Genomic DNA, 17,066 nt, shown 5'->3' on the forward strand with positions numbered 1-17,066 from the left:
TTCTGGGAATTTATCCAAAGAAAACCAAAACACTAATTCAAAAAGACATATTGCACCTCTATGTTCACTACAGAGCTATCTACAATAGCCAAGATACAGAAGCAACCTAAGTGCCCATCAACAGATGACTGGATAAAGAAGAGGTGGTATATATACAATGGAATATTACTCAGCCATAAAAATGAAAGCTTACCATTTGAAAAAACATGGATGGACTTAGAAGGTATTATTATGCTAAATGAAATAAGTCAGACTGAGAAAAATACCATATGATTTCGTTTACATGTGGAACCTAAAGAACAAAATAAACATACATACAAACAAAATAGAAACAGACTCACAGATACAGAGAACAAACTGGTGGCTGCCAAACGGGAGGGGGTCGGTGACCTGGGGAAAAAATGTGAAGGGATGAAGAAGAACAAGTTGGTAATTTTGGTAATTACAAAATAGTCATGGGGATGTAAAGTACAGCACGGGGCATATACTTAATAATATTTAGTAACTATGTATAGTGCCAAGTGGGTAGATTAATTGGGAAATCACTTTATGTATTATATAAGTGTCTAGCCACTATGCTGTGTACCTAAAACTAGTATAAAGCAATACTGAATATCAACTGTAATTGAAAACTTTATAAAGGAAACAAAATAAAGGATCAACTAGAATTTTTAAGTGAGGTCGTTGGTAAAAAAAAAATGTAAGGTTTCCCAATTTGTTTTACAAAATAGCAAAACTATTTCTCTTTAACTGGATAAACAGAAATATGTGACCTATGCCATTTATAAACTTAGATTCTGAAGCTAATAAACATATTTTGAGTAACGACATTTTTAAATACCACAAATAAAAGATGCATTTCGAAGTCATCCCTATGGGACAGGAACGCAGAGATGTTATTCATTATAATTTCCTCAGTCCCAGCCTGGCCCTCCACTACTTAGATCATTAACTACCATCTTACAACACAAGAATCCGCCTTGAACTTCACTTATGGTACGGGAAGCTACTGCACATGGCACTAGAACTTGTACTGGCCACCGCAACGGTATCATCTATGGTAGCAATTCTGGCCTGGGATCTCTCTTCCTCATCTCTCAACGCCTCTTCATACCACAGTGGGAAGAATCTGGGTTCAGTGTCATTGATTCTGGCCAAAAACTCTAGGACTTTCATCTTGGTGGTTTCAGCATAGGCCCTGGGACCCCAGAGGAACTCATAGCGAGGAGGACAGCTGTGGGGCACCTGCCTATACTCCACGTATTGTTCCTGCACCCAAATTTTGGTGAGGAGCTCCCTGGGCTCCCCATAAATGCAATGCTCCATCCCATCGTGCACCCCCACGAAACTAAGCTTTTCCCAGATCTCCTCTTCAGAGACACGGTTACCCTCCATGAAGATTATGCACAGAATAAGTACAAGAATGCCAGTCTTGGGCATGCTGTGCCCATCATCCACTACCCCATCATAGGTGAGGCCCAGGTTGGTGACTAGGACATAAGAGTGGTCATTGGGGTCCAGTTCTATCATATTAATGCCAAAGACCAGCTGCATGCACTCGGAGGCTTCACTGAGTATCACAGGGAAGAGGTTCTGGTACTCTTCCACGATCCTACTGAGCATTTCTGCCTTTGTGGTCAGCTCCCTTGTGCGATACTTCATAAGCAGGAATCCCACCAAGTCACCCACCCTGTCATCAATAATATATCTGGGTAAGGGCTCAACAGGTGGCATGGGCTGCACATTGCTGGGACCTGCCTCTTCTTGGCTGCTACATGGAATGGAGGCAATGATACTGGAGGAAGAGCTGGGACTTGGAGGGCTCTGGGGAGGACTCAAGGTCTCACCAAGAGCGTCCTCCGGGGTGCTTGGGTTGCTCGAAACCAGAGGATAGCAAGAGGAGGAGGAGGAAAAAGAGGAGGGAAAAGAGGAGGAGCAGCTGGAGGAGGACGAGGAAGTATCCTCCTCCTCAGCCTCGGGACCCTCTGCGCGCGCATGCTCCTGTGCCTCCCTTTGGGACTGAAGGCCTTCATCAGTTGTGTAGCGCCGTCGCTTCGGAGCCCGACGCATGATGACTCGTGTCCGACAGCCACAGGTGTGTGGACAGGAGGTGGGTGATGGGGACGCACGGGCCTGGGGGAGAGAGGCAGTGTGAGTGGCCTCGGCTGAGAAACGCACTCTAGGTGTCTCTGACGAAGGCGACTTACGCGTCTCCTCTTTAGCGGTGCTCTTGGGCCTCACAGGGGTCTCTTCTCCTGGGAGGTCTGTCCCCTAAGATCCTGAATGAAGAAGCGAGACAGCTCCTCAGAACGCAGACAGGACTCCCAAGGCAGTGGACTGGAGTGGGGTGGGGTGGGGTTGGGTGCCGTGGGGCCCACTCTGTTCTGAGATGGGGGAGCCCTGGGAACGCGTTCAGGGCATGTGCCTCACCTCGACTGCTGCCACTGCCCGGGCCTCCTCTGCTGTGACCCGTAGACACGTGCCTCAGACCAAGGCCTTCACCTTCCAGTTCCTGGAGCCCCTGTAAGAGGAAATGAGGTGGCACGTCAGGGTACGGCACACAAACACAGCCCTGAGCCCCCGGCGCTGACCGGAGCAATGGGCCGGACTCTGTGAGGCGCCCTCCATACTCACTCAGGTCCTCGCCTTCTTTCTGGAAGGGCCCGGCTTCCACTCCTCTGCTGGCCTGAGGCAAAACTCTCAGAACAAGAGCACACAGTCCTGAGACTAAACAGAAGGAAGTGAGGAGACCTCACACCTCGCCAAACTTGCCCAGGCCCCCCCGCCCAGGGAACGGCAAGAAATGACCGAACTCTGTGGGATCAATCGGTCCGGGGATGTGGGGTCCACTCAGTCCTCACCTTGACACCTGATACGGTCTTGGATAACTCCCTGTGTTGACCTGAGGCCACTTTCCTTTATACCAAAATCTCACCTTCATGAGACACTGGAAAATCTGAGGAATGCCACAGCTAGCCATCATGTTTCGCTTTGTAACAGAAGTGGCAAAGTGAGGCTGGCATTCAGACTGTTCTGATGTGGTGGCCCCTCAGTCCTCACCCTGAGTCTTGGCATGGCCTGAGACTTTTCCCTCTGCCGGCCTGTTTCTTGCTCCCTATACCAAGGCCCTCCCCTCTCTATGAGAACACTCAAGGTAGAAATGGGGGTGCAACTCATCTGGCCACCATTCTTTGAGCCTCGTAAGGCTGACAACAGGGATGGGGTGAGGCTTTATTTCCTCCAGGGTAGGAGGTCCACTGAGTCCTCCCTCAGGGTCCTCACCTAAATGTCCGGCAGGGTCCCTGATCTTCACTCTGCTGGCCTGAGTCAGGCTTCCTCAGACCAAGGCCCTTACCTCCCTGACACCAAGCTATAAACAAGTCAGTTCCTCAACCCAAAAGGCATGCCGGGGGTCTCCAAGGGCTGCCAATGAGGCGAGAGTGGATTTCTGTGAGACTCCCACTGCATTCTGGGGTGGGAAATACCCTCGATCTTCTAGGTCCTAACCTAGACTCCTGGCAAGACCTAAGACTTCACCCTCTGCTGACCTGATGTTGCAGCTCAGAACAAGGCCCTCCATTCCCCCAGACCCCGGGAGGCAGAAGTGAGGACAGCCTACATATGCATCCCTCTCCCAGCCAGGGCTCTCCCAGGGCTGACGGCAGGTGAGGGGGTTCCAGTTCTCCCTCAGGATATTCATATTTATCCCTGGCAGGGCCTGGACCACTCCCCTGGATTAATGTGACGTCACTCCCTCAAGGCAATGTTTCACCCTCCTGAGACCTGTACCCGATCCCACCTTATAGCAGAAGTAGATGGCGCTCTCACCAGGGTCCTCCTAGGGCTGAAAACAGGCAACGATCAGAATCTGTGGGATCCTTTCCTTTCTGGGGTGGACAGATATTTTCAGTCCTCACCAGGGGTCCAGATTTTAATGCTGGCAGGGCCTGGGATTCCTTTCTGCTGACCTGAATCTTCCCCTCTCAGACCAAGGCGACTACCCTACCCCAGAGATCCCCAAGACAGACGTGAAGGTACAAAACATTCAGCCATCCATGCCCTGGGTCTCCCAAGACAGCACAGGAAGGGGAGGAGCTTAAGCTCCCTATGTTCTAGACTTCAGGGTTACTTTTTTCCTGCACTCATAGGCCTCACTTTAATGAACGGCAGAGCCATTTGTTAACCCAAGTGTGGCCTCCTCAGTTTGGAGTTCTCAACTCCCAAAGTCCCATGGGCCTAGGCAAAAAGAGGTGCTCTTCTTATTCAGACATCCCTGCCTGGTAGTAAAAGCAGGGAAGGTTTCCATGAGACCTATATTTATTTTGGAGTAGAAGTCCCCTTCGTTCCTCCCTCATGGCCAATAGCTTTACTCCTGGTAGTGTCTGAGTGTCCTCCCTCTGCAAGCCTTATGCCACACCCTTAATTTAAGGCCCCTTCAATTTCAGATTATCAAGAAAGCAAGTAAAGTGGCAGCCGCAATGAGGAAACTATCGCAGAACCTCCCAGGGCTGACAGCACAGACAAGACAGCTCTGTTGTGGGGTCCAGGGTCCCCTGATCGCTCCCTCAGGTCCTCGCCTTGACTCTGACAAGTCCTAGGTTTTCCCTCTGCTCCCGCCCAAGTCCACTCCTTACACCAACCCCCCAGAATCTCTCAGACCCAGATGTGGAAGTTGGGACACGCTCTGGGTGGTCATACCACCCTGTGGCCTCCCATGACTGAAAGCAGTGGTGGCCTAGCTCTGTTGTGGGGTCCAAGGTCCCCTAAGTCCTTCCTCGGGATCGTCACCTACACTCTGGGAAGTCGTGTGCCTTCCCTCTGCCATTGATTCGAGGTCCTGCTTCTTATACAAACTCTATAGAATCCCTGAGACCCGGATGTGGAAGTTGGGACATGCTGCGCGTGGTCATCCTACCCTGGGGACTCCTGTGGCTGACAGCAGGAGTGGGCTTCTGTGGGACCCCTGAGTCCTCCCTTGGGGTCCTCACCTAGACCCTGGCAGGTCCAGCACCTTCAGCCACCCACCTGAGCTCCCGCTCCTGATACCAACTACACAGAATCCCTGAGACCCGGATGTGGAAGTTGGGACACGCCCTGGGTGCTCATCCCGCCTTGTGGCCTCCCACGACTGACACGAGCAGTGGCCCAGCTCTGTTGTGGGTTCCGAGGGTCCCCTGAGTCCTCGTAGGGGTCCTCGCCCAGAGTCTGGCGGGTCCTGCGCCTTCCCTCTGCCAGCGACCCGAGGTCTCGCTCTTGATACAAACGCCCCAGAATCCCTGAGTCCCGGATGTGGAACTTGGAACACGCCCTGGGCGGTTCATCCCGCCCTGTGATCTCCCATGTCTGACACGAGTGGTGGGCCAGTTCTGTTGTGGGGTCCAAGGTCCCCTATGTCCTCCCTCGGGGTCCTCACCGAGACTCCGGCGGCTCCTGCACCTTCCCTCTGCCACCGACGCGAGGTCCCGCTCCTTACGCCAACGCCCCAGAATCCCTGAGACCCGGATGTGGAAGTTGGGACACGCCCTGGGTGCTCATCCCGCCCTGCGGCCTCCCATGACTAACACGAGCGGTGGGCCAGCTCTGTCATGGGGTCCAAGGACCCCCCAAGTCCTCCCTCGGGGTCCTCACCGAGACTCTGGCGGGTCCCGCGCCTTCCCTCTGCCACCAACCCGAGGTCCCGCCCCTTATACTAACGCCTCAGAATCCCTGAGACCCGGATGTAGAATTGGAAATGCGCCACAAGTGGCCATTTTGCCCCGGGGCCTCCTGTGACTGACAGCAAGGGCGGGCTTCAGTGGGACCCCTTTGTTGAGTCCAAGGTCCCCCGAGTCCTCCTAAGGGTCCTCACCTAGACTCTGGTAGGTCTTGGGCCGTCCTCTGCCACCGACGCGAGGTCCCGTTCCTTAAACCAACCCCCAGAATCTCTCAGACCCGGATGTGGAAGTTGAGACACGCTCATCCCGCCTTGTGTCCTCCCATCGCTGACAGCAGTGGTGGGCACGCTCTGTCGTGCGGTCCAAGGTCCCCTAAGTCGCCCCTCGGGGTCCTCACCTAGGCTCTGGCGGGTCCTGCGCCTTCCCTCTGCCACCGATCCAAGGTCCCGCTTCTTATACCAACCCCCTAGAATTCCTGAGACCTGGATGTGGAAGTCAAAACGCGCAGCAAGTGGCAATTTTGCCCTGGGGCCTCCTGTGACTGACAGCAGGGGTGGGCTTCAATGGGACCCCTCTGTTGGGTCCAAGGTCCCCTGAGTCCTCCCTTGTTGTCCTCACCTAGACGCTGGCGGGTCCTGCGCCTTCGCTCAGCCACCGACCCAAGGTCCCGCTCCTTAAACCAACCCCCTTCCCCCCAGAATCCCTGAGACCCGGATGTGGAAGTAAGGACGTTCCGCCTGTGATCATCTCACTTTGGTGCCTCTCAAGCCTATATGTGTTCTGAGGTCCACGGTCTCTCGGTCCTCCTTCAGGGTCCTTCCTTACCTTCACATCTGGCAGGGCCTGGGACTTCTCCTTCTGCTGACCTGAAGATACACACCTCAGACCAAGCCACCCATCCTTAAGTATCCCAAGGCAGAAGTGAGATAATACTATACCTGGCCACACTGACGTGGAGCTTCCCAGGACTGACCACAAGAATGGGTTTCTGTTGCAGGTAGGGGGTACCCGCTGTTATAGAGTCTAGGCTCCCCCAACTGTCCCTCAGGGTCCTTGATTACTGACAGGTCATAGGCCCTCCACTCTGTTCACCTGAGTGCACTACATTCAGATCAAAGCCTTCTCCTCCTCGAGACCCCCGATCCCCAACAAAAGTCTGAGGTTACCATATGTATCAGGTTACGTCTTCCTGGGGTCTCCCAAACTGATAGCAGGGGGTAAGAGGTGGTGATGGGTCGGGGGGCTAAGGTCCTACATGTTCTGAGATCAAGGGTCCCTTCAGTCCTTCAGGGTCCTTACGTTGACTCTTGGCAGGTGCTTGGACTCATTTCTCTGCTGATATGAAGACACACCCTTAATATCCAAGCCTCCCTTCCCTGAGACCTGTATCTCTGCTTCCCCAGGAGGAAGTCAGGGGCCTACAGGGGCTGACTCTAGGGCCAGGGTGTAGCTAGGACTCCTCTTTTCTGGTTTGGAAGGTTCCCCCAATGCTCTTTCAAGATTCTCACCTTGACTCCTGACAGGGCCTGAGACTCCTCCCTTTGCTGACTTGAGTCTGTCTAGTTCCAGTCAAGACTCTCAATGCTCTGAGACTCCCCCAGGCAGAAATGAGGGGGAACTCTCAGCCTGATAGCTCCACGGAAGTCTCCCAGGGTTTATCCCTAAAAGTGGAGCTAGATTCTCTGGGCATCTTGGAGAGGGTGAACTCCTCCAGTCCCTGTTCATAAGCGTCCTGATCTTGACTCCTGGCTCTTTGAATAAATGCTGGTCGTAATCTACCTGCTCCCTTTCAGCTCTGAGCATTTGCCCAGCTGCAACCCATGCAAAGAATGACTCCAGACTAGATGCTAAAAGGAGAGCTGCAGCACCCATGACTGTGGGGGAGGGGCGGAGAAGAAGCATGCTTCCAGTGGGGTCTCTTCGCCAGCCAGCCAGCCAGCCGATTTTGGAAACATTTTGTTCTAAAAGATTTATTTCCTGCACAGAGGCTGAGCAACAGGATTTGGAGCTGTACTGCCGTTTCAAAGTTATCTAACATTGCATCATCAAGTGTGCATGGTTTCAATTTTTTGACCCTCATTTCTAGTAAAAAAAAATTATTTTACACCTCTACCAAGTGTACATCTAGAATATGTAGATGCAATTTCATGAAAGAATACATACCTACACTGTTTGTGTATCGCTCTGATATTTCCTATTCTATTTCCAGTCAATTCTTTATCTTCCATTAAAATACATTTTTTGGAAGGTCAGTCCTCACCCACTTGCCAAAAGTTCAGGAATAAAAGAATAAAAGCAGTGAGTTGCCAAAGTAGTAATTAGTCAAAGTTTATTGTGCACACACCAAAAAGACAGTTTGTGAACCGGGAGCTTAACTTAAACATGGAATCAGGTTCAGGGGTATATCGTCAAAAAGCAGCTTATGTCATGAGAAAGCAGTGACTTTATTCTTCACACAGATTGGTTATAATATTAGAATTTTCTTAACTGATTGGGAATTGATTAGTGGTTACCTCAAATCAATTTTGGGAAACAGTTTAAGTTTTCCTTATGATTTCCAGAGGCATAAGCAAGAAATGACCCAGGTCAAATTAGTCTTATAAAATAAGCTGAATTAAGCTTTGCTTATACGCTTAAACTAGTTTTGTCTGCTCAGGGAATTTTCAATGCTAGTCTACATTTGTTTTTTATTTTAACACACTAAAGTGGTTTCAGGTGGTTATTAGCACAGACTTTGCGGCCCTACTACCTCAATCATCCCATCTTTCCTGCTCTCCTAATTATAGCTCATTTTATTGTGCTTCAAAGATGTGCGTTTTTTTTTTTTACAAATTGAAGGCAAGACCCTCCCTTCCCCAGCAAAAAGATTACAACTCCCTTTTTTTGCAATATTCGCTTCGTTGTGGTAGTATGGAACTGAACCCTCAACACCTATGAGGTCTGCCTGTATTACCCCAGGGCTACTGGTATGCGAGGCCTGAGGACCTCAGGTATCCACAAAGTTTAAACTTTGCCTTTTACCCACCCTATGATCAGCATCAAGCAGCCTCCAGACCCTCCCACTTTTCTGCGGCTTTTCACGCCCCCTCCCCCACATAAATACCAGCTCACCACAGTCTTCAGTCTCAGGCTTTCTCAGGTTTTGTCTTTCTGGGTTTGTTGCTGATTATTGCCTCTCTCCCTTCTATTAGTTATTGGAAGTTAATCTGGGGAGAAGTCAGCAGTCTGAAGTCGATGGTCATCTTGGCATCTACAGGTAGGAAACTAAATCTGTAAATAATTTAAAGAGAATTCATATCTTTATAATATTGTTTCCTATTAATAGGTTTTACTGCTCTATTTGGGAATTCTTTTAGCTGAATGATTCGTTTTATTTTTTTCTGTTTTTTAAAAAAAATCTTTACTGAGATATAATTAACATACTATACAATTCATGAATTGGAGATGTTTGTTTTTTAAATAATCTTTTTCTGAACATAATAAGTCACCTTACATGTGTTACCAGATAGTGATCCTTGCAGTCCAGACGATTTTACTAGTGAGAAAACACTTAAGGAATCCCCAAAATTACACCCCCCGGTGAACATTGACTTGGATTTGAATTGCTGTGTAATCCAAAAATCTTGATTGTTTATGCTATGTGTATGTTTAATAGAAAAACTTCAGAATGCATAGAAGGAATGTCCCCTCCCTCATTAAAGAACCTAAGTTTGTTATTTGCTGCATTGAGAGGACCCAAAGCTTTTGGACCAAGAATACTTAGCTAACGAGAGGACAATGTGACTTCAAGACGCGGCATTTATTGTGATCCAGGGCAAAGCCATCTTGGGCATAACAGAATTTTTTCAGGCCCACATGCAATAAAAACATCGTCATTACCAAAAAAAGACTTGCAGATAAGTGACCTGCTTCCCATCCAGTGTGCAGAGCCTCTTGACCACTCCTAAGTCTAGCTTAATGGCTTCGGTGATATGTTAAGACCTGTTCAAAGGAGTGAGCTGTATTCTTATTTAGAAGGATCCTCACGGCTTTTCTAGGCTTCGAATCACAGTCACTAAGTTGGGTTTGATGAAATCTTTCTTTCCCTCCACTTTTCACCGAGGAGGGAGCAGCCGAGGCTCAGTTGTCCCTCTCTTGATGTTCACAGACTAGTTTGGATTAAGATTTTTGGTGTACTCGACTTTACAAAATGGTTCGTTTGATGCACATGCATAACTCTCACCTTCGAGTAGGTCCTCCAGGCTGGTTACTTTTATGCGGCCGTGGTTGGTTGTAGACGGTGCGGACGCCCTGAGGCAGGTTCACATTGTCCCAACAGGGAGCAGGTGAGCTCCATAAGCAGCGCATGGCTGGAGATGGCTAACACCAAGCCCCTGAAGTAGTAATCCCCATTCCGGTAGAAGTGCACCTTCTTGGCCGTCTTCTCCGAGCTCCGGGCCTTTAGGGTCCGCGTGTGGTAGCTGTAGTGCGTGTTGTGCACAGGGCTAGGGATGAACTCGTTACCCTTGGGGCCAGAGCTGTTGCTACCTCCGGAGGAGCTGCGCGCTCCTCTCTGCGACCCCGGGCGCAGCCTTTTGTTCCGTTTCTCAAAATGCTCCATTTCAATGCTCCTGGTACCGGCCGTTGCAACCGCTCAAACAAAACAAAACAAAAAAACCCCGTCCCAGCCAAAGCCTGCAGGTAGTCAGGATCAATGTGAGAGCCAGCTCAGGAGCGCCAGGCTGTGAAGCGCCTTCTCAAAGTACCGGGACACCTGGCTCTGGCATCCCACCCCGTTCTCGCAGGTGGGGCCGTTGAATGGAGGATAGCAAAGTTTTATATTAGCCTCCGTTAAGATCTTATAGATTTTTTGTTAGGGTTCCTTCTGAGTAATTTTTGGATTTTGTTGACCTTGCGAATGGGAGATTTTCTATTACGTGTGCTAATTAGTTATTGTTCTTAGGTGGCAAAGCTCTTGATTTTGCTTTACTGATCTTCATATAACATTTTTCTGAAGTCTCTTCCTCATTTGAATATTCCACATGCCTCTTCCTTTGAGAATTGTCACCCGATATTACCTTTACCAATGTTCACATCTCCTATTTATTTGTTTATGTAAGCCTACAGCACCTGGTCTTCCTAGGTGGTCTCCCATCCAAGTACTAACCAGGCCCAACCCTGCTTAGCTTCTGAGATCAGACGGGGTCTGGTGTATTCAGGGTGAAATGACGGTAGACTGTCCCTATTTATTTTGACACACAGAGCTCTGTGTGTTCCAGTAATTTTGAACAGTAGAGGAGCAAAACATTTTTGTGTTGTCTGTCCCTGGCTTTAATGGGAATCCTAATAATTCACATTTAACTGTTTGCTATAGACTTTAGGAAGTTCTGACATTAGTTTAATATATATATTTACCATGAATCTGTTGAATTTCTTTCAAAGGCTCTTTACCCATTGACACGAGCAAGTGTTTTTTCTCTAATTTGTACAGAGAATTATAATTGAAAGTATTTTCCAGTATTAAATCATATTTGCATGCTTCAGACACAGCCTGTTCATTTAATTCATTGCTATGCTGAATTTAAATTATTTAGAATATTCGCTGCTATATGAGCGAGCATGGCTCAAGTGTTCTTTTCATGGGGTGTTCTCATCTGGTTTTTGAATCAAGGATCACTAGCCTGGCAAAATGAATTGAATAATTGCCCATTTCTGTATGCTTTAGAGGAGTTTACATAATGTGGTAATTTGTTTTTCCCTGACTATTCTGTAAAACTGGCTTCCAAAACTGCCTTGTTCTGAAACATTGATGGGGACTTGAGTGTTGAAGACAGTTTCAATTTGCATCACTTGATTCAACTTTAAGCGGTCAGTTTCACTTAGAATTTCAAATATGATGGCATGATATTTATAATAAAAACTTTATTACGGAAATCATCAAACATATACAGCAATCGAGAGAATAGTACACAGGCATATCTCGTTTTCTTGTGCTTTGCTTTATTGTGTTTCGCAGGTGTTACACTTTTTCAAAAAGATCAGGACTCACTTTATTGAGATACTTGCTTGATAACACTGGTGGACCCAGTATACCTGACACTTTACATCAATAATCTCCAATACGATTTGGTTCCAATTATATCTTCACCTTCCCCCATTTCTTGCTACTGGAATAATTTGAAACATCCAAATCATCATAGCATTTTATCTCTAAATATTTCACATACATTCATAAAAGATAAGGACTTATGAAATTTAAATTCAATATAATTTTTTTCCTAAAAATTTAAATAAGTAATCATCAAATGCCTAGGTATTATTCAGGTTTACCTGGCAGGCTTATGCTTCTTAAAAAAAATTAGTTTCTTTGAATCGGTATCCAATTATGATCTAATCAATGCAATTGTTTTTACAGCCCTTGAGTTTTTTTAAATCTATAATTCCTTTCCCCTTTCCACATCACCTTTTTCTTTGCAATTATTCTTTTAAAAAATAAAAATCAAACGAACAGGATTTGTCTTCTGTCCAGTGGATTTTGTTGAATGCAATATTTGTGGTATCCCATAATATGTTCTTCAGACCTTACTTTCTGACACTACAAGATGCCTCAGGCTTATTTCTATATTTGCTGCCCAAGTCCTAGAATCAGCCATTTCTCCAAAAAGCCCTAATTCCTTGTATTAGGTGATGGTTTTAAAAGACCTAGATCTCAGTGCTGGTATGCTTTTTTGCTGCGGGGGAGTTCTTACTTAGAGGCCTTCTCAGCTAAGAGCAGTGAAATATGTATGCCTGTATTAACTTGTGTATATACATATGAATATTTATTTACATATATAACCATCTGTATCTGTATGAAGCTGAATGTGAGTTTATGCTGATGTTTCCAACTAATCCATTATCACAAAGATCTTTCTAGCTCCTTTTACTTACCTGTAGCATCCCACTTCAACAGTGAGACACCTGGCTCCCATACCTGCCAATTCGTTTAATTAATTATTCAATTCCAGTATGCATGTATGGTTTCAGAATTGCCAACTAAACAATAGCACTTAGGTACAGTTCCTTTTGACTTTGGTCTTACAACATTCATTTCCCAAGTTACTTAGGGCAGCAACTTTCCCTTCATACTCTTCAGCGAGGTCGTTTCATACATTTTTAATGCAGTTAGACTATTTTGCCACGTTCTGCATTCTATGCTGGGATGCCTTGACCTCCTAAATTAATTTTTTAGAAATTTTACACGTCAAGATTAACTCTTAGTGCTTTCAAGTTCTCTTTTTTGACAAATACATACCGTCACGTGTGCACCATTACAATATCATGCAAAATAGCTTCGCTGCCCTAATAAATTCCCTGTGCTTAAACTAAACCTTTTTCTATATGTTTACCATCTCTGATTTTTCCCTTTCCAAAATGTCATATAAACGGAATCTTATACTCTCCAGCCTTTTCCAACTGGCTTTTCAGTTAACAATAAGCACTTAACATTTATCCATATCTTCGCACATCTCGTAGGTCATTCTTTTTTATTGATGAATTATGTTGCATGGTAAGGTCGTGGCACAGTTCGTTTATCCATTCATCTATTGAAGGATATCTTGGTTGCTTCCAGTTTTTTGATGATTAACAAATAAGCAGTGATAAGCATTGATGGGCGGGGTTTTGTGTGGGCCTAAGTTTTAAAATCAGGTAAATACCCAGGACTATGTTTGCTAGGTCTTATGGTGAGACTATGTTGAGTTTTGTTTTTTTTTAACGACAAACCGTCTTCCAAAGTGAATGTACCATTTTGTGTACCTACCAGATATGAGAGCTCCTCCTGCTCTGAGTTCTCATCAGCCACTGGACTTGCTTTTTTCAATTTTAGACACTCCAGTAGGTGTGTAGAGGCATCTCCTTGTTTAACTTGCAATTCTCTAATAACAAATTATATTCAACATCTTTTTCTATGTTTATTTGCCACCTGTATCTTTTGAGGTTTCTGATTAAATCTTTTGCCTAGTTTTAAAGTGAGTTGTTTGTTTCCTTTTGTTGAATTTTAAGACTTCTTTGTATTTTGTATGCAAGTCCTTTATCAGATGTTTTGCAACGATTTTCTCCTTTTCTGTGGCTCCTCTTTTCATCCTCCTAATGATGTCTTTCACAGAGCACACATTTAAAATTTTTTAACAGAATACAGCTTATCAATTTTTCCTTCCTGGGTCATGTTTTTGGTGTTGTGTTTAAAAACGCATCACTAATTCCAAAGTCATGTAGTTTTTATTCTGTTTTCTTCTAGAGATTTTATAGTTTCTTCAATTTACATTTAGATTTTTGCCCTAAATATATACCTTATTTTTTATGTGTAATATGTGCCCTTAGTACAAAATAGATATTTTGTGAAAGGCATAACATTTTGTCTGTTAATGCCTAGCTTTTGTTAACTTTATACCTCAGCATTTCATTTTGGGGGGCATATTGTAAATTGTATTAATTTAAAATTTGATTTATTCATTGCTGGTATATATAAAAGCAATTGACCTTTTAAAATATTAATCCCATTTCCTGTGGTCTTGCTATAATTACATTTTAATTCCAAGAGTATTTTGCTGTTTTCAGTTCTATGGGATTTTGTACATAGGCAGAGATTTCTTTAGTGAACAAAGCAAGGCATGCTTTTCTTTCCCCGAATGTATAGGTTTTTTCCTTTTCTTATTGTACTAGCTAGTACTACATGCACGATGTTGAATAGGAGTTGTCAGAAAGGACATCTTTGCTTTTTTCCTGATCTTAGGTGGAAAGCATTGAGTAAATTTCCTTCTATTCCTGGTTTACTAAAACTATTTTTTTTAAATCATAAATGTGTGCTGGATTTATCAAATGCCTTTTCTGCATCAATTGATATTATATGACATTTTTTTCTTTAGTCTGTTGATGCCATGAATTTCATTAATAGATTTTTGAATGTTAAATCAGCCTTGGATACCTGGAATAAATCTTACTTGGTCATGGTGTATAATTATGTTTATACGTGTTACATTAAATTTATATTTTATTAAAGATCATTGGATCTCTGTTCATGATAGGTACTGGTCTGTAATTTTTCTTTCTCATGATATCTTTAACTGGATTGAGTGTTAGGGTAATGGCCTTGTAGAATGAGTTAAGAGTATTCCTTCTGCTTTATTTTTGGGGAGGGCTCGTGCAGAATTGTTATTAATTCTTTAAATGTTTAGTGGAATTCATCAGTGAAACCATCTGGGCCTGGCAATTTTTATTTTGAAGGATGTTATTGACTTTATTTAGTAGATATATGTTGATTCAGGTTATCTTTTTATCCTCGTGCGAGTTTTTGGAGTTTGCATCATTGGAGAGAATATCAGTTTGTTCATTAAATTGGTGGACATGAAATTGTCATAGTGTTCATTCAATTCCTTCATTATCTTTTTGCTGTCAAAGGGATCAATAACAATGATCCCATTCTCATTTCTGGTATTGGTAGTTTGTGTCATCTAACTTTTGTCCTTGATTAGCCTTGCTAGAAGATTACCAATATTTTGTTGATCTTTTCAAATAACTGGGTTCGATTTATTGATTTTCTAGATTGCTTTCCTGTTTTGAATTTGATTTCTGCAGAATTTTTTCTTATTTTATGTTGCTTGCCTGAGACTTAATTTGTTCTTCTTTAGCTAGGCTCCTAAGGCACAGTCTTAAGTTTAGATTTTAGGTCTTTTTTTTTCTCTAATACATTTAGTGCTTTCAATTTATTCCTATGTAGTGCTTTTGCTACACAAATTTTGATAACTTGCATTTTAATTTTAACTAAATTAAAGATATTTTTAAATTTATATTGAGGGTTCTTCCCTGACTCAGGTATTTGGAAGTCTGTTTAATTTACAAATTAAATTCTCTTTCTTTTCCTTTTGATTTTCCAATTACTTAAATGTTACATCTTCTGACATTGTCCCACAGTTCTTGGACATTCTGTTCTGCTTTTTTTTCACCTTTTTTTCTTTTCATTTTCAATTTGCGTGATTTCTATTGACATGTTTTCAAGCTTACTAATTTTTCCTCAGCCATGTCCTGTCTGTTGATGAGCTCTTCAAACGCATTTAGTTTGTTACAGTTACTTTTATTTCTAGCGCTCCATTTTGAATCTTTCTTAGAGTTCCTATATCTCAGCCTATATCCACTTACCTATCTGTCTTGTATATTGTCTACTTTATCTGTTACAGCCCTTAACATATAAATCATAATTATTTTAAATTCCTTGTCTGATAATTTCAACATTTTCGTCACATCCAAGTCTTTTTCTACTGCTTGCTTTGTCTCTTGAGACTATGGTTTTACTTGCCTTTTAGCATACCACGTGATTTTTTGTTGTTGTTGAAAACCAGACATGTTATACTGGGCAGTAGGAACTGAATAGGCCTTTATAGTGTGAGGTTTTATGTCAGTCTGGCTAGCATTACATCTGTAGGTGCCAGAGAGTTACAATTTATATAATGTCTTTGTTTTTTTTTTCTCTCTGTTGTTTTTGGTTTCCCATAGGAACTACATCTTAGATTCTGTCTTTCGCAGTTCTTTCAGCTAAATCTACTGTTGTTGTTATAATGGAGCTGTGTCGATGCGATGGTAAGGTGTGGGAGAGAGGAAGCCTTCCAAATTATGATTAAATCTCAGCCTTCTAGTATGTTTATTTTCCTAGGCTGTGTTTTTCAGAAATCTTTCTTACCTCTCCTCCCAGCTAATGTGAGACAAGAATGCTAGATGTGGTTGGAGTAGGGTAATCGCCTTTTTGCCTGTATGAGAAAAGACTGGTAAAGTCTATTTCTTTTTAACTAAAGAGAGTAGATCTTTGTTATGGAAAATGCACTATGTGTATTTAAAAATGGATACTTTCCATTCCCATTGCCAAAGACACGAAGTGCTGCGAGAGTCTGATGTGGTTCTTGGAGGTAAAAGCTATGCTCCTGTAATACTGTATATGCAGTTGTTTCTCAGGCTCATGCTAGTTCACGTTCAGCCTCCAGCGATTTGTCAATGTTTCCATTGTTAAAAGAGGCATATTAAAAATTTTAAGAGTTTATTTCAGCAAAACTCAATTTGGATTTGGCAGAGCCAAACCAGAAGTAGTTAGTACTCCACTGACTGGAGCTCAGAAAGAGACTTTTATAGAGAAAATGCAGAAGCAGACTAAGGAAATTATGGATTGGCTATACATTAAAGCCTAGTCAGATGTTTGTGATTGGTTGTCCTTAGCTTTCAATTTTGTAACCTTGAGGTGTTTATAGGCTTAGATTTTGGTTTGCTTACGTAGGCTGCCGTGGCATGAGAGCCACCTGAGTCTAAAGGCCTCCTTGTTAAATTAATGTAACACCATTTAAGAGTTCCTACCAGTTTATAGCTCCAACTTCCACTGGTAAGCTCGTCTTAGCTGTGTTTGTCTTTATA

The 17,066-nt window shown here is 44.1% G+C and overlaps 1 protein-coding gene, 1 non-coding gene and 1 pseudogene across 5 annotated transcripts; all 3 read right to left on the bottom strand.

Moving 5' to 3' along the window:
• Positions 1–474: 474 nt before the first annotated feature.
• Positions 475–7,186, bottom strand: LOC107520601 (melanoma-associated antigen 10-like). Of its 4 annotated transcripts, none has more exons than XM_016164578.2 (6): positions 5,629–5,650; positions 3,800–3,844; positions 2,635–2,727; positions 2,431–2,521; positions 2,208–2,279; positions 475–2,133 (listed from the first exon to the last, which is right to left on the bottom strand). In XM_016164578.2, exon 6 carries the CDS (start codon positions 2,068–2,070, stop codon positions 988–990), a length of 1,083 nt encoding a protein of 360 aa, XP_016020064.1. In that variant the 5' UTR covers positions 2,071–2,133; positions 2,208–2,279; positions 2,431–2,521; positions 2,635–2,727; positions 3,800–3,844; positions 5,629–5,650; the 3' UTR covers positions 475–987. The 4 variants fall into 4 exon arrangements, with proteins under 4 accessions (XP_016020064.1, XP_016020063.1, XP_016020065.1 ...); XM_016164577.2 differs by lacking the exon at positions 5,629–5,650 and adding an exon at positions 5,414–5,441; XM_016164579.2 differs by lacking the exons at positions 3,800–3,844; positions 5,629–5,650 and adding an exon at positions 7,163–7,186.
• A 2,227-nt stretch (positions 7,187–9,413) lies between these two features.
• LOC107520594 lies at positions 9,414–10,254 on the bottom strand (annotated as a pseudogene).
• A 497-nt stretch (positions 10,255–10,751) lies between these two features.
• Positions 10,752–10,870, bottom strand: LOC118608282. The gene has a single exon (XR_004952983.1). It is a non-coding gene; the product is annotated as a 5S ribosomal RNA (ribosomal RNA).
• Positions 10,871–17,066: the final 6,196 nt, after the last annotated feature.

This window comes from Rousettus aegyptiacus, unplaced genomic scaffold (assembly GCF_014176215.1).
Source record: "Rousettus aegyptiacus isolate mRouAeg1 unplaced genomic scaffold, mRouAeg1.p scaffold_m13_p_9, whole genome shotgun sequence".
Classification (NCBI taxonomy): domain Eukaryota; kingdom Metazoa; phylum Chordata; class Mammalia; order Chiroptera; family Pteropodidae; genus Rousettus; species Rousettus aegyptiacus.